General features: G+C 59.2%; 1 protein-coding gene across 2 annotated transcripts; it reads right to left on the minus strand.

Moving 5' to 3' along the window:
* Positions 1-3,307: 3,307 nt before the first annotated feature.
* Positions 3,308-24,768, minus strand: KLHL17 (kelch like family member 17). Of its 2 annotated transcripts, XM_064396967.1 has the most exons (12): positions 24,493-24,768; positions 14,471-14,724; positions 13,240-13,361; positions 12,598-12,819; positions 11,598-11,714; positions 10,802-11,015; positions 10,569-10,713; positions 9,429-9,596; positions 9,062-9,150; positions 8,156-8,229; positions 7,239-7,420; positions 3,308-6,565 (listed from the first exon to the last, which is right to left on the minus strand). In XM_064396967.1, exons 2-12 carry the CDS (start codon positions 14,679-14,681, stop codon positions 6,337-6,339), a joined length of 1,773 nt encoding a protein of 590 aa, XP_064253037.1. In that variant the 5' UTR covers positions 14,682-14,724; positions 24,493-24,768; the 3' UTR covers positions 3,308-6,336. The 2 variants fall into 2 exon arrangements, with proteins under 2 accessions (XP_064253037.1, XP_064253036.1); XM_064396966.1 differs by lacking the exon at positions 24,493-24,768 and having other exon boundaries at positions 14,517-14,627.
* Between the last annotated feature and the right edge of the window lie 161 nt (positions 24,769-24,929).

Here is a 24,929-nt window from a genome sequence, read left to right on the forward strand (position 1 = left end):
TCCCAGGTGTTCTCCCAAATGGAATTTGGCCGATAAACCCATCCCGAGCGTTCTCCCGAAGGAATTCTGCCCAGAAACCCATCCCGAGCGTTCTCCCGAAGGAATTTGGCCGATAAACCCATCCCGAGTGTTCTCCCGAATGGAATTTGGCCGATAAACCCATCCTGGAGTGTTCTCTCAAAAGGAATTCGGCCCAGAAACCTATCCTGGTACTTTTTCCCAAAAGGAATTGGGCCGATAATCCTATCCTGGAGCGTTCTGCCGAATGGAATTCAGCCCAGAAACCCATCCTGGTACTTTTTCCCAAAAGGAATTGGGCCCACTGCACTGGCGGAGATAAGGGTGCAGTCAGATAAAGTTGGTGGTGTTGTTTAAGCATTAACAAAAATCCCCAGGGTTAAAGGGTTCCAAGGGGTTCCCCCTTCCCAGTGGGGTTAAAGATGTAACAATAAATGGGGAAAAAAAAATCAAACGGGACACTAATCAAAATCTAGGAATGGTGGGAAATGGATCAAGGGAGCAAAGAGCAAAAGGAGATGTGCATGAGCAGCAAAAAAAAGAATATTTGTGGAAGAAATGCTTTAAAAGGAAGCAAACTGAAGATTTCTGACTGTGCTGTGAGTGCCTCGCTGCATGGAAATATAAACAATAAAAATGAGAAGTTAATGACAAAAGGTAAATGCAGACTCAATGTTTCTGTGCTGGAAAACCCCCAGGAGTTACAGCCACAGGAAACGAGAAACCCTTTTTATTTTCAGGTGACTGCTAAGAGGTAAACACAAAATGAATGCTCTGGATCAAAAAAAATAGAATTCACGTTAGAAAGTTTGAAAGAGCTGAACACAAAGGGCTTGAGTCACTGTTGCAATTCAGTCTTGCAGGACCATGGAATTTGCAAAGAAATTGCATAATTTAACAGGGATATCAGTGTTTCCATGGGTAAAAAACCACCCCAGTAATTATAGGGTTGCCAGTTGACAGTAATTCCTGGGAAAGTGATGTAACAGCTGTGAGGGAGTTGGATTAACTTTGAGAGTTACAGGAGGAGAATATAATTAATACAAATCAACACGGGGCTGTGGAAATCAGATCTTGTCAAAACTAATTGAATTGATGGCACGTTCGAAAAAACAAAATCAGATTTAGTGAACATAAATAACAGTGGTGTAAGTAACACCAAAAAGGTTGTGGTGTGACAAATCTACAGGTTATTTTAGGAGGTTTTCCTGGAGAATCTGTTGGAATCCAGCTGGGGTTGGTTGATAGACGCACAGGGGGTGTTGGACTGTTCCCATTTGTGGTGGTTTCACCCTTGCAGTAACAAAATATTCCCCAAAAAAGAGGTTGCACGGTCAGGCCACACTTGCCAGGAGACAGCAGCTGAGAATGGATGTGCCATAAAATTTCTCCCCATTTTTGACCTTTAAAAGCAGCTCCTTTTTCCCCTCCCCTTGGTGCCCAGAATCCATTAACCCTTCCTGGCCCAGCACAACACCCCTCCGGAGGGCCCCCACCACAAATTCCGTGATTTTCATGGCAGGGGCTGCTCTCTGCTCTCTGCACAGCTGGGAAACAGCACAGCAACAGCCCAGCACCTCCTGGCCGTGTCAGACCCTGCAGCAAACAGCCCCAGCTGTGTTCTGTGCAGAAAAGTGTGATTCCTCCTCGCATCCGTGCCTAACACGGTCAGGCCGTGACCACAAACGTGCTGTTCCTCCACTTGGTTCTAAATAAAACCTCCCAGCTCAGAGCAGGGGCACAAGTGCTGCTGCTGCTGCTGCGTGTCCTGCTGCTGTCACAGGTCTGTCTGCTCACTGGGACAGCAGTGACACCAGCAGGGCTGGCATTGCCAGCCACCACGCTGGTGCCTTGAGAGGCTGACCTGGAACAGAGGCTGGACAGAGTTAAAGGAATAAAGTGGATTTTAAAATAAATAAAGGAAGTTAAAGGCTAGACAGAGTTGAAGGAATAAAGTGGGTTTTAAAATAAATAAAGGAAGTTAAAGGCTGGACAGAGTTAAAGGAATAAAGTGGAGATTTATTAAAAGGCCTTAAAAAGGATACAACTTGGGTAGTACAAGAGCCTGGCCAGATCTACACCCAAGGTGGATCCAAGTCATGAGTTTTCACACTTTTATAAGTTTTGGTCCATTTCCATGTTAGGGTTAACTGTCCAGTTCCAGCTCCAGGTTACACAGTCCCATCCTCCCAGTTTGCTCTCCTCCACTCCCTGTTGTTTTACACTTTTTGGGCCTGAAGCTGCAGTGGTGTCCTTGGTTCTGGGGCTGGAAAGGATTGTTTTGTGTGACTGAGCTGTGAGGAGAACTTGCTGACATTTTATATGAAGCTCAGAGTTACATCCCAATGCAGTACAGAGTGTGGAAAATGTGAAAGCTAAACTTAAGGCATTACACCATGGCTGAGGACAGGCCTGTCACCAGCGTGAGGGCACAAAGCTCTCCCAGAGCCCCTGGTTCTGCTTCCAGGAGAGCCTGAATGGTTGGGCAGCAGCTTCCCTGCACTCCAGGAAGGCTTTTAGAGCTTTCAGTTATTTATAGGAGCCAAAGCAGGAGCAGCAGGAAAGGGGACACGAGGGGCTGCAGCTGGGCCAGGCATTCCGGCTCCCCCCAGGCCTCAGGGCTGGTGCCAGGCAGCTCCTGCAGGCCCTGAGATGGCCTCAGCATTCCCATCATGGGGGAAAAGCTCTGAGATGGCCTCAGCATTCCCATCATGGGGGAAAAGCTCTGAGATGGCCTCAGCATTCCCATCATGGGGGAAAAGCTCTGAAATGGCCTCAGCATTCCCATCATGGGGGAAAAGCTCTGAGATGGCCTCAGCATTCTCCTGGGGCAGAAACTCTGAAATGGCCTCAGCATTCCCATCATGGGGCAGAAACTCTGAGATGGCCTCAGCATTCCCATCATGGGGCAGAAACTCTGAGATGGCCTCAGCATTCCCATCATGGGGCAGCAGCTCTGAAATGGGCTCAGCATTCCCATCATGGGGCAGCAGCCTGGCCCTGCTCAGACACCCCAACAACCCCACCCTGAGAGTGTTGTGCGAATGCTCCTGGAGCTCTGGGACCCCTTCCCTGAGAAGCCTGGGCAGTTCTTCCTCTGGGGGAAGAACCTTTCCCTGATCTCCATCCCAAACCCTCCCCTGACACAACCTGAACGTCCCGTGGCTGCTCAGGCAGATGCAGAGCAGTGCACCCTCTGCCTGGGATCCCTGTCCTGGCTGGGAGCAGCCCCAGGAGCCAGCCAGGGAAGGGAAGGGACAGTGAAGGATGCACGAGGCAGGAGCCGATATCCAAGAAAATGTCTTTATTGTACACGTTGGCTTCTATTGCTTGTATCCCCTCCCCAGTCCCATGTAGTGCAAAAAATTCAGAGAAACAGAGTTCCACATAAATAAAGTCGGATAAGTTACAGAGAAATCAAAGTGACAACGCTTGGACATGGATCTGGACCAGGTGTGCCCAGCAGGGAGGCCAAGGGAGCCTCTGCCCCCAAACCAGGGCAGGGGCTCCTGCCTGGCCCTGCTGGGAAAAACCCCAGAGCCCGGAGCCCCCTGGCTTGGGGATGCTCCTCTGCTGGGAATTCAGACAAGAACATCTTGGGTGAGACACCACAGACTACAACTGGCAGGGAAGCCACACAGAGTTGTTCTCCTCCCCTCAGACAGGGTTGCTACGCACAGACAGACAGACACAGACACGCGTCCCCTCCGAGCTCTCCTCCTCCTCCTCCTCGGCAGGGGACGTGCAGCACCAGGAGCAATCCCACCCTGGCATCTCCCAGGGCAGGTGCTGACACCTCGTGTCCACACAGTGTGGGTCGGGGGGCTGGGGACCCCCAGAAGATGCTGGGGGACTGTTTTGCCCTTTTCCTGCATAGTTTGGGCAGCAGAGACAGGAGGCTCCCTCCTCGCCGTGGGTCAGGCTCAGTGGGATATTGCTCAGGGCCCAGCCAGGGGGGACAGGAGCCCCTCTGCCCTGTCCCTGCTCCTCAGGAAGCAGGACAGCACCACACAGGATTTGCAGTGCGGCCGCTGAGGATCCCAAGGGCACGTGGCACCAAAATTCCCCCAGCTGCTGCATTTTTCACTTCCCTCAGGTTGTGCTCCCAAGGCACAGCTCCCTCTCCACTCTGCAGCAGCCCCAGCTGGAGCAGAGGCCGAGCCATGGCCACATCTCATTCCTAGTCTGAAACCAGCCCTGTTTCTCCCTCAGCAGCTCCTGCACTGCAGCTCCTGGCTGGGCTCCACTCTCCCTTCATTCCTGACTCCTCCTGAGCTCCTCAGCACCTCGGGCCAAGCCCAGCACCAGCCCCTTCCACCTCTCCATGGGGATTTTGGGCTGATCCTCCTCCAAAGGGGGCCCTGGAGCCAGGGACACTTGATGTGAGCCCAGCAGGAGAGTGAAATCCTGATGTTGGTTACAGGAATGGGATGGAAAGGGTTGAGAGCTCACTTGGGTGGAGGCACATGCACAAAACAGAGCAGATTTCACTGGTTTCATCGGTTTTTTGAACAAAGCAGATTGCTCTGACTTTCCCGGGGCAGCCCACATGGAGCAGGAGACAACTGCAGAGCCTGGACACTCACAAGGCTCTCCAGGACAGGGAAATGGGAGAGCTGCTGAGCTGTGACAGGCTGGGGCAGGGAGAAGGGGACAAAAAGAAGATTTGGAGGCTGTTCCAAAAGGCAAAAAGGCCTCCCCAGCCTGAGCAGCTCAGACTGTCCTTGGGGAGAGGCTGGAGGGGCAGCAGCCCTGGTTTCCAGAAGCTGCTGGGAATTCCAGGTGTACAACGTGAGGCACTGTGAGCGGGCTTGTGAGGGAGGCCAGTGGGCTTGGAAAACCTGCAGGATCCTGTCGAGGGGAAATCAGACTGCCAAGAAAAGGATCTGAAGCTGGGGAGTCCCTGTCTCATTTTAAACTCCTCTTTCAGAAGAGTTTAAAAAGCAGAAATCTCTTGAAAATTGAAGCAGAAATCTACTTGAAAATTCAGGCCCACAAGTACCACACGAGTGAAATCTGAGCTCTGTGAGTGAGAACTGGGGAGTAGGGGGGGAAAAAGGAGAAAGGAATGAGTTCCAAACAGTTGGACCATTTTTGCAGTGCTACATTTGAACACGATTGAGGTACCAGTGGTTGAGTCCTTCCTCTGTGGTGTGGAGAGCACCCGACCTGTGCCTCAGCTCACACACACAGCACACCCTGAAAACACCACAGCACGGGAGCCCTGGCTCTAGGACAGGCCTTACAGTGCTAATTCATCCAAGCTTTAGTTCATTAAAGTGGTTGCTTAATTGCCAGGGAGTCGCTAATTGGAAGCGGTCCCTCCCGTGCTGCTTTTGGCATCTCACACATGCACACACCCCACCCATCCAGAGAGAACTTCCAGGGCACAGGAATCATCTCCTCAACAAATGAGAAAAGGAACTGCATCCCTTCTGCTGCCTCGAGAGCAGAGGGGATGGGGAACACCAGGGCAGTGTAAAAAATAAAGGGATATGAAGTCATATTAGCGTTCAAATAAAAAAAGGCAAATAAAAAAATTAATACCCAAAAAAGTAATGCCAGGCAATCCTTCTCGTTCAGAAGGCTGGACCGTTCTTTTTCCAAGAACTGATTCCTTTCCACAAACCCAGAATCTGCTTTGCAGAGAGGGGAACAGCAAACAGGCCAGGCCATTCCCAGAGAGTCCCAGCCCTGGAGCCTGGGCCAGCCATGGCAGCGATGCCACCAAGGTCCCTGCTGCCACTGCCTGGCCAGAGCCACGCTCAGCTGGGATCCCAGAGGGTCAGGGGAGCACTGGAGGGGTCAGGACCCTCCCCATCCTGCAGGGCTGTGCTTGGGCTGGGCTTCTTCTCTTGCTGTGGTTAAGGCATCAAAGAGACACCCTCGGAGCGGGGCAGCGGCCCCAGAGTCCGGAGCAGTGCACACAGGCTTGGGCTGAGTTTGGCTACAGTGACATTCAGAGGAGGGGGCTTGCACGTCGGCCGTGTCCCCCGGGGCCACCACGGGGCTGGCAGTGCCCGGTGGCACGGCTGGAGCACGGCAATCCCAGAAGCAGCAATGGTTCGGGCTCCCCCTTGCCCCAAGGAGCTTTTGGGGGGATGCTGGATGAGTCTGGCCGGAGGGAGAGCCCCCTCTGCTCGCCCTCCAGGGAGGGGCCGGCCCTGGAAGCACATTTGGTGGCCCTGGTGACCCCGTGGGTGTGCCCAGAGCGGGGAGAGCCCCCGCAGCAGGGCTGGGCTGGCATCTGTGCCCCCCGCTCAGAGCGAGCGGGTGCCAGCGCTGTCCCCCGGGGCCGAGGCACGGCCGGGCTCGCTGTCAAAGGCTCGTGGAGGACACCGAGAGGGTGGGCGAGGAGGGCGGGGGGAAGTTGAGCAGCTCCAGCACGGCCACCCCCACGCTGCTGCGGCGGGTGAACATGCAGGAGGCGGCCACCCACTTGTTGGTGCGGGGGTTGTACTTCTCGATGGAGTTCAGGCTGGAGCTGCCGTCGTTGCCCCCCACGGCGTACAGCCACCCGTCCATGGCCACCAGGTCGTGGGTGCTCCTGCAAGGAGCGAGCAGAGAGCACAGGGGTGAGGCTGGGAGGTGTTGGGGGGGAGCTCAGCACGGCAGGGACCTGCCCAGAGCTCTGGCACCCCACAAACACCCAGTGGAAATGAACTGCTGGGGCACAAACAGGCAGAGCACAGCACAGAGCCACAGATCTCCCCCTGCACTCTGACACTCTCGTCCAAACCTCATCAAATACCAAACCTCATCGAATACCAAACCTCATCAAATACCAAACCTCATCGAATACCAAACCTCATCAAATACCAAACCTCATTGAATACCAAAACTCATCAAATACCAAACCTCATCAAATACCAAACCTCATCAAATACCAAAACTCATCAAATACCAAACCCTCTGAGCCCAAAATGCTCGGACTTGCAAGCCTTAATTCCTCCCACAGCCCAGCAGCATCTCCGTGGGCTCAGCCAGCTCAGCCCCTGGTTCTTTATGGCCACACAAACTGCTGAGGATAAATCCCTCTGCAGAACATCCGTGCTGTGCCCTCCTGGCTCTCCCTCCAATCCCTCTCAGCACAGCAGGAGCGTGCTGAGCCAGCCACAAACCCTAAAACCCCGTGACGTGCCTGTGTTTTGTGGCACCACGAGGTGAGATCCCCGCTCCTGCTGCAGCAGCTGGGGCTGCAGAGGGGCACAGCCCCTTACCTGCGGATGTTCATGGGGGCCACGCTCTCCCAGGTGTTGGATTTGGGGTTGTAGCGCTCCACGGAGTTAAGGCAACTGGTGCCATCATTGCCACCAGCCACGTAGAGCATCCCCTCGAGCACGGCCACGCCCGCGCTGCTCCGGCGGCTCAGCATGTTGGCAATGGGGCTCCAGGTGTTGATCTGGGGACAGGGAACCCATCAGCCACCCCACGGGGCATTTCCCACACATCCCTGCCAGGTCGCTTCTGTGGGCTCAGTCCTGCTCTGGCCACGCAGCTCTGGCATGAAAACCCTTTTGGGGGGACCTCACTTCTCTCCTCCCCGCTGTCCTGCAGTTGCCAGGAGGAATCTCAGCTGCCTGGCTCAGAGAGCACAGCAGCAGCTGGCAGGAGCCATGCCAGGGGCACAGAGATCCCCGTGCCAGGCCACCAGTTGTGCCCCAGCTGAATGGCAGCCCAGCCCCGGGGATTGAGCTGTATCTATTTCCAATTGGTGTGAGTGCAGCTGGGGCTTTGCAGCTCACAAAAAGCCTCCGGGACTTTCTGTTTGATCTTTCTGCTGCAGCAGAGCTGTGTCCCTGGGCACAACACGTGTCCCCAGCCTGGCACACTCCCTGCTCACCACGCTGGCTGTGCAGCCAGCAGGAGCTCAGCTGGGAGCTGGAAACAGCTCGGGGCACGGACAGGATCCCTGCTGCCCACAGAACCACGGGCAGCGGGGCCAGGGGCTGTTCTGGTGGCCAAAACCTCACAGAGAGCTCTCACAGAGCAGCTTTGGGTCACTCTGCTCAGGACTGCACCCTGCATGCCCTGTCCCTGCTGATCCCCCTCCATCTCACAGCCAGGCACGGTGAGTAAGGCCTTCCTGAAGAGGGGAGAAGCACAAGAGTCACCCAAATCTCCCACCCAAATTTACCTGGGGCTCGTACTTCTCCACCGTGGCTAAGTGTGATGAGCTGTCGTAGCCCCCAACTGCATAGAGGTTGCCTTCTGCAAAGACAGAGGCACAGGCATGAGCTAAAGACACGTCCCTGTCCCAGCACAGCCACTCACAACGCCACAGGTGCCACTCTGGAGGTGCCCACTCAGGTCCAGGCTGAGCCTCACCACAGGTGCCACTCTGGAGGTGCCCACTCAAGTCCAGGCTGAGTCTCCCCTGCCCCGGGCAGCTCCCCCCAGCACAGCCAGCCCTGCTCCCTGCTCTTCCAGCAGGAGTGGTGTGAAATATTCATCCGTGGTGTGAAATATTCATCTGCAAAGCCTCCCCGAGCGAGCTCCTGCTGCTGCTGCTCCTTGACCTCCTCGCACAGTGCTCCCTGCCGGAGCCCCGGGGTATTTTTAGTACTTTCCTGCAGAGGGTGGAGATTTTTAGCAGGATCGGCTGTGGCAGGCTCAGAAGGAGCTGGGGATGGAGGGGAGCTCTGAGTCAGCAGCGAGAGCTGAAAGCAGAGAGCAGGGCAGGGGACAGGCACGGGGACACTGGGCAGCATCCCCAGGGAGATCCAGCTCCTGCCGGGGTGAGAGTGGGGCTGGGAGCATCGCTGAAAGGACTGTCCTGCTTCCACAGTGAAGGACTGATCAGGCTGTCCCTTCCTCTCCGGGGACAGGGGATCCCCCACAGGCAGCCCCCTGCTCCAAAGCAGAAGGGAACAATTTGTGGATCCTCCAGGGTGTGATGAACCCCAGGTGTCAGGGAGCCTGAGAAGGCAGGGAGCACACAGGACGTGGTGAGGGGGCAGGAACTGGAGCAGAGCAGCAAAAGGAACCCTCAGCAGTGCAGGGGAGGCTGCCCAGGACCCCCCAGCCCCCCTGCAGCACCCACCCAGCGTGGCCACGCGGACGTAGCGCCTCCGGGTGCTCATGGCAGCGATGGACGTCCAGGTGCCCGTCAGGGGGTCGTACCTCTCTGCACTGCAGGGACACAGGGACAGAAGGTGGGACACTGCAAAAGGCCAGGTCAAAGCTCTTGGACATGGGGCAGCTCCCAAGGGAGCTGGGGAGAGACAGGGAAAAGGAGGAGCTGACATAGGATGGGTTCTGTTGGGGCACAGGGCTACAAAGTGGGGATTTTTTCCCACTGGAAGAAGGAGCTGAGTTGCAAAACGTCTACTGGAGGGTCAGGAGCAGGGCTCCCAGCTCCAGGACAGTGCATGCAGCAGCAGGGAGGGCTGGAGCAAGGCAATCCCTACCTGTTGAGGCACGAGGCCCCATCGTACCCCCCGGCAGCGTAGAGGAGCCCATGGAGGGCTGCCACACCCAGGCAGCTCCTCCTGGTGCCCATGGACACCTCGGGCTGCCAGGAATTGGTGACAGGGTCGTAGGACTCCACCGTGGCCAGGTCAGAGGTCCCATCGTAGCTGCAGGGACAGAGGGGGAGAGAAGAGGCTGCTCAGAGAAGCTGTGGCTGCCCCTGGATCCCTGGAAGTGTCCAAGCTGGACGGGGTTTGGAGCAATCTGGGATGGTGGAAGGGGTGATGGGTGGGATGAGATGAGCTTTGAGGCTCCAACCCAAACCAGTCTGGCATCCTAAGGGAAACAGGAGGGCAGTGCCCCAGTTCAGGAGGGGGCATTGCCCATGAGGAATGCCCATGGGGCATTTCCCCACACATCCCTGCCTGGTCACTTCTGTGGGCTCAGTCCTGCTCTGGCCACGCAGCTCCTGGCATGAAAACACTTTTGGGGGGACCTCACTTCTTTCCTCCCCACTCTCCCACAGCTGCCAGGAGGAATCTCAGCTGCCTGGCTCAGAGAGCACAGCAGCAGCTGGCAGGAGCCATGCCAGGGGCACAGAGATCCCTGTGCGTAGGGAAGGGGTTTTCCATGGCTGCCCCAGAGATCTGGGGTCACACTGCCCATCCGTGCTCCCAGCACAGCCCCATGTCCCCCAGAGATCCTGGATCATGCTGCCCATCCATGCTCCTAGATCAGCCCCATGCCAGTCTCCCTGTGCCCCCCAGAGATCCTGGATCATGCTGCCCATCCGTGCCACTCTCCCCGTGACCCCAGAGATCCCAGATCACACTGCCCATCTGTGCTCCCAGCACAGCCCTGTGCCCCCCAGAGATCCTGGATCATGCTGCCCATCCATGCTCCTAGATCAGCCCCATGCCAGTCTCCCTGTGCCCCCCAGACATCCTGAATCACAATGCCCATCCTTGCTCCCAGATCAGCCCCGTGCCAGCCTCACCCTCCCCGTGCCCCCCAGAGATCTGGGATCACGCTGCCCATCCGTGCTCCCAGCACAGCCTCATGTCCCCCAGAGATCCTGGATCACGCTGCCCATCCGTGCTCCCAGCACAGCCCCGTGCCCCCTCCCCGTGCCCCCTTACCCTCCCACGGCGTAGAGCTTGTTCCCGATGGCCGCGACGCCCACGCGGGCCCGGCGCGTGGACATGGAGGCCACCATGTGCCAGCGGTCCGTGCGCGTGTCGTAGGCCTCGCAGTCGCCGTGGATGGCAAACAGGCTCCCTCCACCTGCTCGGGGAGGGCGAGGGGAGCAAACACAGCCCAAACCCCCCCGGGCCGGGGCGGGGAGTCGGGGCTGGGGGCAGCAGGGCCTTACCCACGGCGAAGAGCACGGTGCTGGCCCCCTCGCAGCGCCGCGGCCGCGTCCGGCTGTTGCCCAGCACCCCTCTCTGCTCGGGCATCAGGTGGTACTTGAGGGCCTCGATCAGCAGGTCCTTGCACTCCGAGTGGTGCCGCACCAGCAGCTCCGTGTCCACGTTGCTCATGAGGAAATCCCGGCTCAGCAGAGGCAGCCGCACGCACTTCATGAGCTGGGGGGACAGCAGAGCACGCTTGGGACACGGGAGTGGGGCAGGGAACTGAAAGGGGATGAGTTGAGATCAGGGAGAAATTCTTTCAGGGGGAACTGAAGGGGGACAGGTTGAGATCAGGGAGAAATTCTTTCAGGGGGAACTGAAGGGGGACAGGTTGAGATCAGGGAGAAATTCTTTCAGGGGGAACTGAAGGGGGACAGGTTGAGATCAGGGAGAAATTCTTTACTCAGAGCATGGCACATGCTGCCCTGAGGCTGCCCCGTTCCTGGAAGTGTTCAAGGCCAGGCTGGAGCAGCCTGGGCTAGTGGAAGGTGTCCCTGGCCATGGCAGGGGGTGGAATGTGGTGGGATTTAAGGTCCCTTCCAACCTGGACTGGAAGTGGTAGGACAGGGACGTGCTGCTCCTGCCCTGTCCTGCAGCTTCCTCCAGCCACGTGCCCACCCAGCCCAGGCACTCGGAGATGGTGGGCACAACCAGCCCCCTTCCCAGCACTCTCACCTCTTTCCCAGCCCACTGTCCCCCTTTCCCAGCACCCCCTCCCCGTCCCCAGCAGTCTCAGCCCCTTCCCAGCAGGCTCACCCTGGGCACGTGCTGTCTCCTGCTGTCCACGTCGTGCTTGACCCAGCTGAGCACAGCCCTGTACACCTCCTCCTCCGAGGGCACGTTGAGGCTGTCGCTGGAGATGAGGTCCAGCACCTGCAGGGCGGGGTGGGGAGGGCAGTGCTGCTTGGTGAGCGCTGGCAGGAAAGGAGGCATTCCCAGCTCCCAGCGCGGTGGAGCAGCAGTGCCAGAGGCAGAGCTCTGCCTCCCGGACACGCTGGGGGTTCCAAACATCAACCAGGTGCTCCAAGAGCAGCGGTTGTGGGGACAGCTCTGACCACCCTCCCTGCTCTTCCCCCCACTGTGGCTGAGGCTGCTGCAATGCCTGACAATCCTCCCTGATGTCACTGGCAGTGGCAGCAGGGAGATGACTCTGCTGGCATTTGTTCCTTCCATATTTCCTGGGACAGACCCAGCAGCCCTGGCTGCTCCAGAACTGCCCCTTCACCTGCCAAGGGCTGCAGAGCTGCAGCAGGGGGAGATGTGGACCCTCCCCTCATTGTCACCCTCCCACTGCCCCGGGATGGGTGAGGGGTCTGATCCTGATCCTGATCCACACAGGTGATGCAGATCAAGGACTGGGAATTGCTCCTGCCCAGGGAGATGGGCACACATGATGACCAGCAAGAAAGATTAGCTGAGCTGATTTAAACATCCCAGCCACGTGCCCAGGGCAGCCAGCACCCATTCCCTGGGCTGTGCTCCCAGAGCCAGGGCAGTGTGCTCAGAGCTCACGTGGCGAGCACCAGTGACCACAATGACCCCGTCCTACCCTCCTATCCTTACTTCCCGTGGGATTCAGCCTGCTGACAGAGCTCTTCCCACATCCTGAACAGAGTGGGGCCAAAGCCCAGAACGTGGGTACACCCCCTGCCAAACCCCAAATCCCTCAGTGCACATCCCTCAGGCTTTCCCCTCGCAGACAGAGCAGGACAAGCTTTGCTGCACCCAGACCTGCACGCTGCCAGCGGGGCCTCACCTGCTTTAGGGGCAGCAGCATGAACTCCTCTGTCTTGGACACCTCCACGAAGTGCTGGAGGACGTACTTGTGGGCAGACTTGAGGAGGTCGCTGCAGGAGTGGGTGTCAGCAAAGCCCCGGATGCCCAGGCAGTTGGAGGGGTCCAGCTGGCTGAGCAGGAACTTGCAGCAAGCGTCCCGCACACCATTGAGCTGAAGCAGGCTGGCAGCAGGAAGAAGGGTCTGGCACAGTGGAAAAGAATGGGGGAAAAGGGAGTTTCCAGGGCAAGGAAACGATTTTCACCCTCGTCCCACTGCGAGGCATGAGCAGAGCAGGTTTAGTGAGCACCTCCAGGCACAGAAGCACAGAAAGGACAGAGCATTCCTGGTTTCTAAGGTGAAGAACAGCTGGGAAGGACACCTGTAACACCCCCCAGGGCCAGGAGGAGGGCAGGTGCTCAGGAGCAGGGCTGGGAACTGCACAGAGCTTTGAGGAGCCACCTCTGGGAAGGGAAGCAGCTAAACTCCCTGCCCACTGCCAGACCCAGCTGCCACCACAGGAGCAGCTGGCAGTGCTGAGCAGGAGGAGAGAGGAGTGCCCGGGAGGAAAATGTGCTGCAGAAGAGCTTTGTGGAGAAGGGGGATGTGGGGAACAGCTCCTACCTGCACATTCCCCTCTCCCACCACGATCTCAGCCGTGTAGGCGTACTGCACCAGCTGCTCCAGCGCCTGCGGGTCGATGTCATGCAGTGTCACATGGGTCTGGCGGCTCTCACTCATCTCATCTGGGGCAAAGGACACCAAAAATGAACAAAAAACCCCCAGCAGGGCTGTTTGCCCCCAGGAGGATGCGTGGAACGAGCTGCATCCAGCCCAGGGAGGTTTTCTGTCCAGCTCTGGGGAATGGGGATCAGGACGGGAGGAGGGACACCAGGATCCTGGGCAGAGAGGGACACCAGGATCCTGGGCAGAGAGGGACACCAGGATCCTGGGCAGGGACACCAGGATCCTGGCAGGAAGGGACACCAGGATCTGGGCAGAGAGGGACACCAGGATCCTGGGCAGAGAGGGACACCAGGATCCTGGCAGGAAGGGACACCAGGATCCTGGGCAGGAAGGGACACCAGGATCCTGGGCAGGAAGGGACACCAGGATCCTGGGCAGAGAGGGACACCAGGATCCTGGCAGGAAGGGACACCAGGATCTTGGGCAGAGAGGGACACCAGGATCCTGGGCAGGGAGGGACACCAGGATCCTGGCAGGAAGGGACATCAGGATCCTGGGCAGAGAGGGACATCAGGATCCCAGGCAGGGAGCTGAGGACAAAAGGAATCAGGGAAGGGAGTAGGATTTAACCATGCATGGAATGAGCTGCATCCATCTCCGCACCACAGCCCAGGGAGGTTTTCTGCCCAGCTCTTAGCAGGGGGAAGCTGAAGGAATTGGGGGCCAGGACAGGAGAAGAAGCACCAGGATCTTGTGCAGGGAGCTGTGGGCAAAGGGAATCAGGGAAGGGAGGGAAAGGGAGGATTAAACCATGCGTGGTACAAGGGGTTTGTTTCTGGAAGGTTTCCTGCCCAGCTCTAGGGACTGGGGGCCAGGTCTGCAGGACAGGGGACAGGATCCTGTGCAGGAGGGGGACACCAGGATCCTGCACACGGGCAAAGGGACTCAGCGAAGGGAGGGAAATGAGGAATATTCCTGCTCTTACTCACAGAAACGACACATGAAAGGGCAGAGCAGTGAGAACGGGGAGGGCGACAGAGCAGGGAAGGGATTTGGAGAGGGGAGAGCTGCCAGGGAAGGGATTTGGAGGGGGAAGAATTGCCAGGGAGGGGATTTGGAGAGGGGAGAGCCGCCAGCCTGTCCCTGGGGAAGAGAGGACTCTACTTGCTTGTGAACATGGCGTGGAAGTAGGGGCTGCACGACGCCAGCACCACCTTGTGGGCCTTGATCTCCTTGGTGGCCACGTGCAGGACGATGTCGCAGAGCAGCCCCCGCTGCCTCATGCGGTTCATGCACACGAAGGCGTCGTGGTAGTGGCGCTTGGAGTTGTGGGAGATGCTGTGCCCGTCCCGGTTGAGCAGCTGCACTCCCCCCTCCATGGCTGCGGCGGGCAGCGAAGGGGGCAGCCCCCTCCCACCGTCTCTGCCAGGGGGGAAACAAACACAGGGTTAGGCTCAGGAGGTGGCACGGAACACAGGGGGACAGGGGTAACTGGGGATGTTGTGAAAGGCCTTCAAAGGATTCACCCTGGGCACTGCTAGAGACTGGCTGAGGCTACACCCAAGGTGGACCCAAGGTGGACCCAAGATGGAGCCAAGATGGAGCCAAGATGGAGCCAAGATGGATTCAAGGTGGACCCAAGATGGACTCAAGATAAATCCAAGGTGGACCCAAGATGAACCCAAGATGGGCCCAAGCCAGATCCAAGACAGACCCAAGAAGGACCCAAAATGGATCCAAGGTGGACCCAAGACAGACCCAGGATGGATCAAAGGTGGACCCAAGATGGATTCAAGGTGGATCCAAGACGGACCCAAGCCAGACCCAAGATGGACCCAAGGTGGATTCAAGATGGACCCAAGATGAATCCAAGATGGACCCAAGGTGGACCCAAGATGGAGCCAAGATGGAGCCAAGATGGAGCCAAGATGGATTCAAGATGGAGCCAAGATGGATCCAAGATGGATTCAAGATGGATCCAAAACAGACCCAAGATGGACCCAAGCCAGACCCAAGGTGGACCCAAGGTGGATCCAAGATGGACCCAAAATGGATCCAAGATGGATCCAAGATGGACTTAAGACAGACGCAGAATGGACCCAAGACAGACCCAGGATGGACCCAAGATGGATCCAAGATGGACCCAAGATGGATTCAAGGTGGATCCAAGATGGACCCAAGATGGATTCAAGATGGATCCAAGATGGACCCAAGGTGGACCCAAGATGGACCCAAGGCGGACCCAAGGTGGATCCCAAGATGGACCCAAGGTGGATCCAAGATGGACAATGGGTCACGAGTTTTCACACTTTGATCAGTTTTGGTCCATTTCCACACTGGGGTTCACTGTCCAGTTCCAGCTCCAGGTGATGCAGTCCCACCCTCCCAGGTTGCTCTCCTCCATTCCCTGCTGTTTGCACTTTTTGGGGCTGGAGCTGCAGTGGTGTCCTTGGTTCTGGGGCTGGAAAGGATTGTTTTGTGTGACTGAGCTGTGAGGAGAACTTGCTGACACTTTATATGAAGCTCAGGATTATATCCCAATGCAGTACAGAGTGTGGAAAATATAAAAGCTAAACTTAAGGCATCAACCCAGGCTTTAGCCCTGGGTGATCCCTGTGGGAGCCACCACAGCTCAAGCACCCTGTGCTGACAGCGACCCTGACAGTCTGACCAGGCCCTGCCGGGGAAATGTCATTAGGTTCAAACAAAGAGGGGAAATTCACGCTCAATATGGGGAAGGAATTCTTCCCTCTGAGGGTGGGGAGGCCCTGCAATGGATTTTCCAGAGAAGCTGTGGCTGCCCCTGGATCCCAGGCCAGGCTGGATGGAGCTCAGAGGACCCTGGCATGGTGGAAGGTGTCCCTGCCCACGAAACCAGATGATTTTTACACTCCCTCCCACCCCAAACCACTCTGTGCTTCTAGGAAAACAAAACCTGCCTGATCAAGGAACATTTATTCATGCAGAGATTCCCTCCCCCTGCTGCTCTTTGCATCCAGGCTGCTCCAAAAGGCCTTTGGCTGCCTCTGTGCCAGCAGCCCCCAGAGCTGGGGGGTGAGGAGGGGATGACTGAGCAGCGGGAGGAAGGAGGGGGAGGCAGCAGCAGGCAGAAAACAGCTCGAACCCAACCTGCATCCCTGCGGCGAGAGAATCCCCTGAGCCCCCGCTGCTGCCACCTCCACAGCAGCCCTGCTGAGCCTAAAAATAGCAAGGCAGCATCCTGTGCCTGCTCAGCCACGCAGGCAGCCCGCTCCTGCCTTTTTAAGGAGCAGTTGTAGCGCTACGAGAGTCTGGGGGAGGATGGAGAGATGAATAAACACGTTTCCTGGGCGGGGAGAAGCCTGCGATGCCCTTTGCGGCTGGCATCGCCCGTGCCACGAGGTGCCTGCTCCCCAGAGGCAGGGCCTGCTGCTGCCTCCCAGCAGGGACAGCAGGGTGCCACCGTGCCCTCGGCAGCAGGGAGGAGCCCGGGAGGGTGGTCCTGTCCTGCACATCCCATTTGGGAAGCTGCAGCATCCCCGGGACAGCCCATCTCCGAATTCCTCTCCTAATTCATCTCCTAATTCATCTCCGAATTCACCTCCTAATTCACCTCCTAATTCACCTCCTAATTCACCTCCTAATTCACCTCCGAATTCATCTCCGAATTCATCTCTGAATTCATCTCCGAATTCATCTCCTAATACATCTCCTAATTCATCTCCTAATTCACCTCCTAATTCACCTCCTAATTCATCTCCTAATTCATCTCCTAATTCACCTCCTAATTCATCTCCTAATTCATCTCCTAATTCATCTCCTAATTCACCTCCTAATTCATCTCCTAATTCATCTCCTAATTCATCTCCTAATTCACCTCCTAATTCACTTCCTAATTCACCTCCGAATTCACTTCCTAATTCACCTCTGCTGGCTGAGATGCTCACAGAAAGGAGGGGTTTTGTTATTCACATCCCTGCCTGCCTCCAGAGGGGCAGGGTTGGGTTCCAGAGGGGCAGGGTTGGGTTCAGAGGGGCAGGGTTGGGTTCAGAGGGGCAGGGTTGGGTTCAGAGGGGCAGGGTTGGGTTCAGAGGGGCAGGGTTGGGTTCAGAGGGGCAGGGTTGGGTTCAGAGGGGCAGGGTTGGGTTTAGAGGAGCAGGGTTGGGTTCAGAGGGGCAGGGATGGGTTCAGAGGGGCAGGGATGGGTTCCAGAGGGGCAGGGTTGGTTCCAGAGGGGCAGGGATGGGTTCAGAGGGGCAGGGTTGGGTTCAGAGGGGCAGGGTTGGGTTCCAGAGGGTCAGGGTTGGGTTCAGAGGGGCAGGGTTGGGTTCCAGAGGGGCAGGGTTGGGTTCAGAGGGGCAGGGCTGGGTCCAGAGGGGCAGGGTTGGGTTCAGAGGGGCAGGGTTGGGTTCAGAGGGGCAGGGTTGGGTTCCAGAGGGGGACAGGCAGGACACAGCTGGGACAAGGTGGCATTGCTGCTCCTGGGGATCTGTTTGGCACCCTGGGGCAGCACCCAGAGGGCACAGCAGGCTGGGGGAGCTGCTGGAGGCTTTGGGGGGGACTTCCAAAGAGTTGGAAGCGCTGGGCTCACTTCCAGCCCTGCCACGAGTCACTGTGGCCCTGGGCGAGTGACAAGGGTGACACTGTCCTGGGGACACGGTGACCCCCATGGCCAGGAGGCAGAGCTCAGTGCCCTGTCCCTGTGGTCCCCAGGGCTGGCACAGGGCTGTGCCACCCACCCTGGGCTGTGACACCACCACGGTGCCACCCAGCCTGTGACACGGCCCAGCAGGACAAGAGGGAGGTGCCACCCCAGCCACTGCAGTGCCACCGGGCTCCACGGCTGTCCCCAACCCAGGGCACAGTCCTGGCAGCCTGAGCCAGCTCTGCTTGGGGATTTTTTGGCTCCAGGCTCCCTGAGGAGGTCTCACCCTCCTGCCAGCCCCATGGGCAGTGTCACCCTCCCACGGGCTGGGACGGATGTGCTGCCTCCCCTGGGATAACTCTGAGGTTGTGGCACAGAAGAGAAACCCCTCAAAAAAACAACAAAAAAAAAAAAGGAGGCGTTTGTTTGGCTTCTCTGCGCCAGAGCGTGGCCATGCATAACAGCTCTGTTAATTAATGCAAATGATCCCTGCCCAAAGGGAGGCCTGTTCTCTCCACACACAAAAACCATATTTTGCTGGGAGTGAAAAGAAGTGTGCTGAGCAATAAACAGGGAACAGAGCATCCTCCAGGGAGGAGTTCTGAGGCTGCCCTTTCCCCAGGAAGGCCCTGGAGAATAGCTTTTTGTTGGCAGCCTGGATGGGGATTGTGTGTCTGGCAGGAGGGCTGGGAGGCAGCAGGGCCACATCCTGTGCAGCTGCTCAGATGGTGGGGACAGGGGACAGCCCCCACGCCCTCGGGCTCCAATCCATCCCCTCCGTGTGTCCCCATCCCTTTGTGCCATGGAAAATCAGCTGTTTGTGCACAGCTCTGCAGCTCCCACACGAGTGCTGCCTCTGGGGAAGGCACGGAGCCCTCAGTGGCACTCAGCTCGAGCAGCACAAACAGCTCTGCAAGGTGGCACCGTGGGGACAGGCCCCCTCCCAGGGCAGTGCCCCCCAAATGGCACAGCCAAACTCCCCCTGGGATGGAGCAGAAGCTTGGATCCCTGGGCAGGGAGAGGGTCACAGCGGAGCAGCGTTTTTTATTGATCAATAATCAAGTGCCAGGGCTGTTTTCACAGCTACAGCAGATCTGCCCTGCCCTTACCCCTCAAACTCAGAAATCCCAAATGATTGCTTCTTCCAGAGGGCCAAAATAAATTGCATTCCCACCTCTCCTGCTGCCTTCCCCTCGATGAACACAAGCAGGGAGGATGGGTCCATTCAGCTGTGCCTGTGCAGGAGGCAGAGCAAAGCGGGCACTAAACCCAGGAGCTGTCCCCACCAGGACGTGTCACATCAGTGCCACTGGCACAGGAAACCAAACGCTCTGGGGTCAGCCTTTCCTCAGCCTGCACCCAGGGAGCTCCCAGAGGCACTGCCACACTCCAGCTCACACAGCTTCACTGTGAGCTCAGCCTGGCACGGCTCAGCCTGGGAGAGATCAGCCTGGGAGAGCTTAACCTGGGAGAGATCAGCCTGGCACAGCTCAGCAGCAGTGCCAAGGGCAGAGGGAGGGAGCTGCTCTGAGCTGCAGGGGATGCTCTGGCTGCAGGGGATGCTCTGGCTGCAGGGGATGCTCTGGCTGCAGGGGATGCTCTGGCAGCAGGGGATGCTCTGGCTGCAGGGGATGCTCTGGCTGCAGGGGATGCTCTGAGCTGCAGGGGATGCTCTGGCTGCAGGGGATGCTCTGGCTGCAGGGGATGCTCTGGCTGCAGGGGATGCTCTGAGCTGCAGGGGATGCTCTGGCTGCAGGGGATGCTCTGGCTGCAGGGGATGCTCTGAGCTGCAGATCCCCATGGCAGTTTTGCCCCTGTGCAGAGGTCAGGGCTGAGATTTTGGATGAAGAGTGGCAGCGAGGGAGCTGTGCCTGCTGGAACCAGCCCTGCCCTCAGGGGGGCAGGAATTGGGGAGCTGGCAGTGCCAGGGGAGCTGGCACCCCTCGGTGGGGACACGAGAACACACAAATGCAGGGACAAGGAGCACAGCCCAGCCCTGAAACCCCCTCCCAACCTCCTCTCCTCCATTCCCCGTGCCCCTGCTGCCCCTGCAGCTGCCTGGAATGGCTCTGGTGCCAGGGAGCCCCAGGGCAGGGCAGGGCAGCACAGCTGAGGCTGCAGGGCTGAGACTCCCCAGCTCCCAGGAGGGCCGGGGCTTCTTTCTTTCCTTATTTATTTATTTTTAATGAATTAGGCAGAGCTGACACGCACTGAATCCTCCTGTCTAGACATCTGCAGAGAAGTGACAAGCTGCCAGGGAGGATGTGGAGCCTCGCAAGGGGGTGGGGAGGACAGGGAAAAGCTGCCAGCTCCAGGCACAGAGGCAGTGCTGCCTCCAGGCAGGAAGGGCTCTCAGCACCCTGACCCGGGCACAGCCCCCCAGCCCCTCCCTGGGCTCTCACTGCACACACCAATCTCTAATTAAAGCCCAGCTCCTCGTTATTCCCTGGGGAGTTTTGTTTGGAGGCTCCAAGCCACTCTCAGTCACCCCAAAAAGTGAGAGGAGGGAGCACTGGGCAGAGGCTCAATGCCCTGGGGCATTCTCATGTATCAGAGGGATGAAGGGCAGCCTCATCATCCTCATCTCGGTGCCCACAGCCTTGTCCTGACCTCCCACAGGCAGCAGCTCTTCCTTCAGCCACCTCCCAACTCAGCTTTTGTCTCCCCTGTTTTGCAGCTCCAAGGCTCCACGCTTGAGGGATTCCGAGGCATCTGTGCCAATATTTGGGTCATTTTCAAGTAATTGGTCGTGAGGGGCAGGACTGGAGGAGGTTTGGGGCTGCTGAACCCCCGCGTTAGGGAGGAGCAAGGAGTGGGAATGGATTCCTGCCTTGAGATGCTCAGCAGAACGTGCAGGTCCCCAGCTGCTCTGGGGTTACACTGCAGCTCAGAGCCCAGCACAAAGCACACCAGGAGCTGAGCAGAACGAGCCCTGGGGCTCCGAGAGGAGCTGCAAATGTGGGTCACGTCCTGATTCCCCTTCCCAGTGTCCCCAGCAGAGGAGCTCTGCCACATCCCGTGCTGGTCCGTGGCACGGGCAGTGCCAGCCTGGGCACACACAGCCAGAGCCCTGCCCAGGCAGCAGGGCCAGGCCCAGCCCGGCTGCACTGCCCACCCTGTGCCAGAATCTCTGTCCCCAGCTCGTTCTGCAGACAGGCAAACACGAGGGGAGAGCACTCGGGCACCTGAGCTGGGCACAGCCACACTCCTGCCCCCCAGCCCTGCTCCCCCTCTGCAGCATCCTGGGTCCCAGCAGGGACTGTGCCAGCTGCTGTGCCAGCTGCTGGTGGCTCCAGGTGACAGTGGGCCAGCTCAGAGCGGGCCACCCCTGCCCAGCAGGGCCCTGGTGTCACAGCACAGTGCTGAATTGGGGAGACACCACTACAGGGAAGGATAACTCCATGACACGAGGCAGCAGCAGCAGGAAAAGCAGGAAGAAGCACCCGGATCTGCAAACAGGCAGGGAGACCTTTCACGGTGCCATTCTGCGATCACAGATCTTTCACAAAGCCATTCTGCTGCCTCTCCAAAGCAGTGTCACCAGCGGGCAGTGCCAGGCTCAGCCCTGTCACAGCACGGCCAGGGATGGCTCCCAAAGCCCCCTGCAGCCCCTCTCTGCCAGCCCAGCTCTGCCCTCCTGCTCTCAGCAAGCTCTGAGCTTCTGTGGAGCGCTGGGAAAGTCCTTCCAAGCCAGGAAACAAAAGGATTCCCTCCCACCTTCTGGCCAGCAGCAGCCAGGCCACGTCCCCAATGCTGAGCTGTGAGGAGCATGTGACACCACGGCCTTGAGCTCCCTGGCACAACGGGGCCTGCCAAGGCCAGCAGGTCCCAGACCTTGGGAAGTGCAGCTGGAGGAGCTCGGATTCCTGCCCTGAGGAGCCGCATCCCTCGGGGTGGTTGCAGCAGGCCAGGCAGAGCAGATGGAGCCTCCCAAGCCCAGGCTCTGGAGCAGGTCCAGGAGGCAGCACCGGGACTCCAGCGGGGCTGCCCTGGAGCTGCTGAGGCTGAAATGCAGCAAAGCAGGGGCCCAGAGCAGGCTCCCAGCACATCTCAGCCTGCTCTGAGTTCCACACCTCTCCAGAGAGCCAGGCTGGCCGAGGCAGCGGGGCAGATGGCTGCTGTGTGTGCTGGCAGAACAAAGCCGTGCCAGTGCCACCCCCGGAGCTGCCCTCGGCTGGCAGCGGGCACGGGGAGCAGCCCAGCTCCCCGAGAGGCTGGGGAGCAGCTCCCTTGGGATGCTGGGCTGCCCAGCCAAGAGAGCAGGTGCCTGCTCCGCCTGCCAGCTCCTGGTGTGCTCTGAATGAGCTGCTCTTTGCTGTGATTCATTAATCACTCAGCGCTCAGGAAGGAAACTCGGATCTCTACACCCAACATCTCCCCGAGTCTTACTCAGTGCTGTGCTCAATAAAGGATTGCCAGCAGATGTTCACGGGCCGGGAGAGAAACTCGGGGTGCAGAGGGGATTGCACAGAGGGCTGGCATGCAGGGATGAAAACCAAAAGGCCACTGGACACTGAGGGGTCACTGAGCCCCAAAACACCGGCCCTGGAAGCAACCAGCACCTCGGGGTGCTAAAGGCACCCACAAACATCCACGTGTTGCTGAATCACCTCCAGCAACGCAGAGCCCCCCGGGATGATGCTGTGGGACAGCAGGGAGCCACAGCAGAGCTGGCATCCTGCAGAGAGCCACCAAAGCAAGGCCACTGCTGCTGCGGGCTGGCACAAAGGGACAGCCAGGGACAGCCAGGACAGCCAGGGATAGCCAGGGATAGCCAGGACAGCCAGGGATAGCTAGGGACAGCCAGGACAGCCAGGACAGCCAGGGATAGCCAGGACAGGCAGGGACAGGCAGGGACAGGCAGGGACAGCCAGGACAGCCAGGGACAGCCAGGGACAGCCAGGACAGCCAGGACAGCCATGGACAGCCAGGAGAGCCAGGGATGGCCAGGGACAGCCAGGACAGCCAGGGATAGCTAGGGACAGCCAGGGATGGCCAGGGATAGCTAGGGACAGACAGGGATAGCTAGGGACAGACAGGGACAGCCAGGACAGCCAGGGATGGCCACGGATAGCCAGGACAGCCAGGGATAGCTAGGGACAGCCAGGGATGGCCAGGGATAGCTAGGGACAGACAGGGATAGCTAGGGACAGCCAGGACAGCCAGGGATAGCTAGGGACAGACAGGGACAGCCAGGACAGCCATGGACAGCCAGGACAGCCAGGGATAGCTAGGGACAGACAGGGACAGCCAGGACAGCCATGGACAGCCAGGACAGCCAGGGATGGCCAGGGATAGCTAGGGACAGCCAGGGACAGGCAGGACAGCCAGGGACAACCAGGACAGCCAGGGACAGCCAGGGATAGCCAGGACAGCCAGGACAGCCAGGGATGGCCAGGGACAGGCAGGACAGCCAGGGACAACCAGGACAGTCAGGGACAGCCAGGGATGGCCAGGACAGCCAGGACAGCCAGGGATAGCCAGGGATGGCCAGGGACAGGCAGGACAGCCAGGGACAGGCAGGACAGCCAGGACAGCCAGGGATGGCCAGGGACAGCCAGGGACAGCCAGGGACAGCCAGGACAGCCAGGGATGGCCAGGGACAGCCAGGGACAGCCAGGGATGGCCAGGGACAGCCAGGACAGCCAGGACAGTCAGGGACAGCCAGGGACAGCCAGGGACAGCCAGGGACAGCCACCCTGTCCTTCCTGCCGAGTGCAGGGCTGTGTTCCCCGGAGAGGGAGGCGTTTGCTCAGGCAGCAGAACCAGCCCAGCTGCCAGCCTGGCCGGGAGCAGCTCCAGCTCCAGCCCCAGCCCCAACTCCAGCCCCAGCTCCAGCTCCAGCCCCAGCCCCAGCCCCAGCCCCAGCCCCAGCCCCAGCTCCAGCAGCGATGCTGTGGCTCAAGGAGAGCCCTCTGCCCTGGCAGCCGCTGCAGAGGCCACCAAAAAAGCTTGGAAAAGCCCAGAAAACGCTCCTCCCGGTGCCCTTCAGCTGCCAGCCCGAGCCCCCCAGGGCACGGGGATGCTGCCGGCCCCGGGGGTGCCGCGGTGCAGAGACAGGCTGGGCAGGGCACGGGCCGTTCCCAACCCCTGCAAACATTTGGGAACCACCCCAGCTGGGCCAAAACCTTGGGAAGCGGCGCCGCTGCTCCCCCCCACCCCACCCCGGTGGTGCTGCGGGGCACCCCGAAAGCAAACTTCTCACCGAGGAGGGATGCGCCGGGAGGCATGGAGCGGCAGCTCCTCCGGGGGTCCCTATCATCCCCGGTGACTGTGCCCCCATCCCCGGCGACTGTGCCCCCATCCCCGGTGACTGTGCCCCCATCCCGTTACCCCTCCGGGGGTCCCCATCATCCCTGGTGACCCCTCCGGTGTGCCCCCATCCCGTTACCCCTCCGCTCCCCCTCCTCCCGCGGGTCCGAGCACCCCGGCACTGCGGGAAGAGGGACAGCGGGAGGGAGAGGAGGAAGAGGAGAGAGGATGAAGAAGAGGGAGAGGAAGCGGCAGGCGGAGAGGAAGAGCAGGGGAGGTGCGGGCGGCAGGGCCGTGCCCCGGGCGGTACTCACGGCTCCGGGGCGGCCGCGGCCCGAGCCGGGGGATGCTGCGGGTCGCCGCTTCCCCCCGCGGCGCGGCCGCCGGCCCCGGCCGGGGATGCGGGGCGGGCCGGGGGCGGCCCCGCGGCTGCGGCTTCCTCCGTCACCCGGAATAACCCCGAGCTCCGCCTGTCCGCCTGTCCGTGTGTCCGCCTGTCCGTGTGTCCGTGTGTCCCCCTGTCCGTGTGTCCGTGCCCGGCCCAGCGAACCGAGCGGCACCGGCCCCGCTGCGGGCCCGGCACCGGCACCGGCGCGGGGCGGGGCCAACCGGGAGAACGGGGCGGGGCGATGGGGGAGGCCACGCCCACGGTGCCGCACAAAGGCCGAGGGGCGGGGTTAATGAGGGGCGGGGTTAATGAGGGGGCGTGATTAATGAGGGGGCGTGGTTAATGAGGAGCGGGGTTAATGAG

This window comes from Passer domesticus, chromosome 22 (genome assembly GCF_036417665.1).
Source record: "Passer domesticus isolate bPasDom1 chromosome 22, bPasDom1.hap1, whole genome shotgun sequence".
Taxonomy (NCBI): domain Eukaryota; kingdom Metazoa; phylum Chordata; class Aves; order Passeriformes; family Passeridae; genus Passer; species Passer domesticus.

What these genes read in the sequence shown, in the direction of transcription:
- KLHL17 (XM_064396967.1), bottom strand. Translation starts at nt 14,681, where the DNA reads ATGGAGGGGGGAGTGCAGCTGCTCAACCGGGACGGGCACAGCATCTCC. An exon ending in GGGGCCTCGTGCCTCAACAG is followed by an intron (nt 9,151 to 9,428) that starts GTAGGGATTGCC and finishes GTGTCCCTGCAG; the next exon opens with TGCAGAGAGGTACGACCCCC. An exon ending in TGGAGAAGTACGAGCCCCAG is followed by an intron (nt 7,421 to 8,155) that starts GTAAATTTGGGT and finishes CCCTGTCCCCAG; the next exon opens with ATCAACACCTGGAGCCCCAT.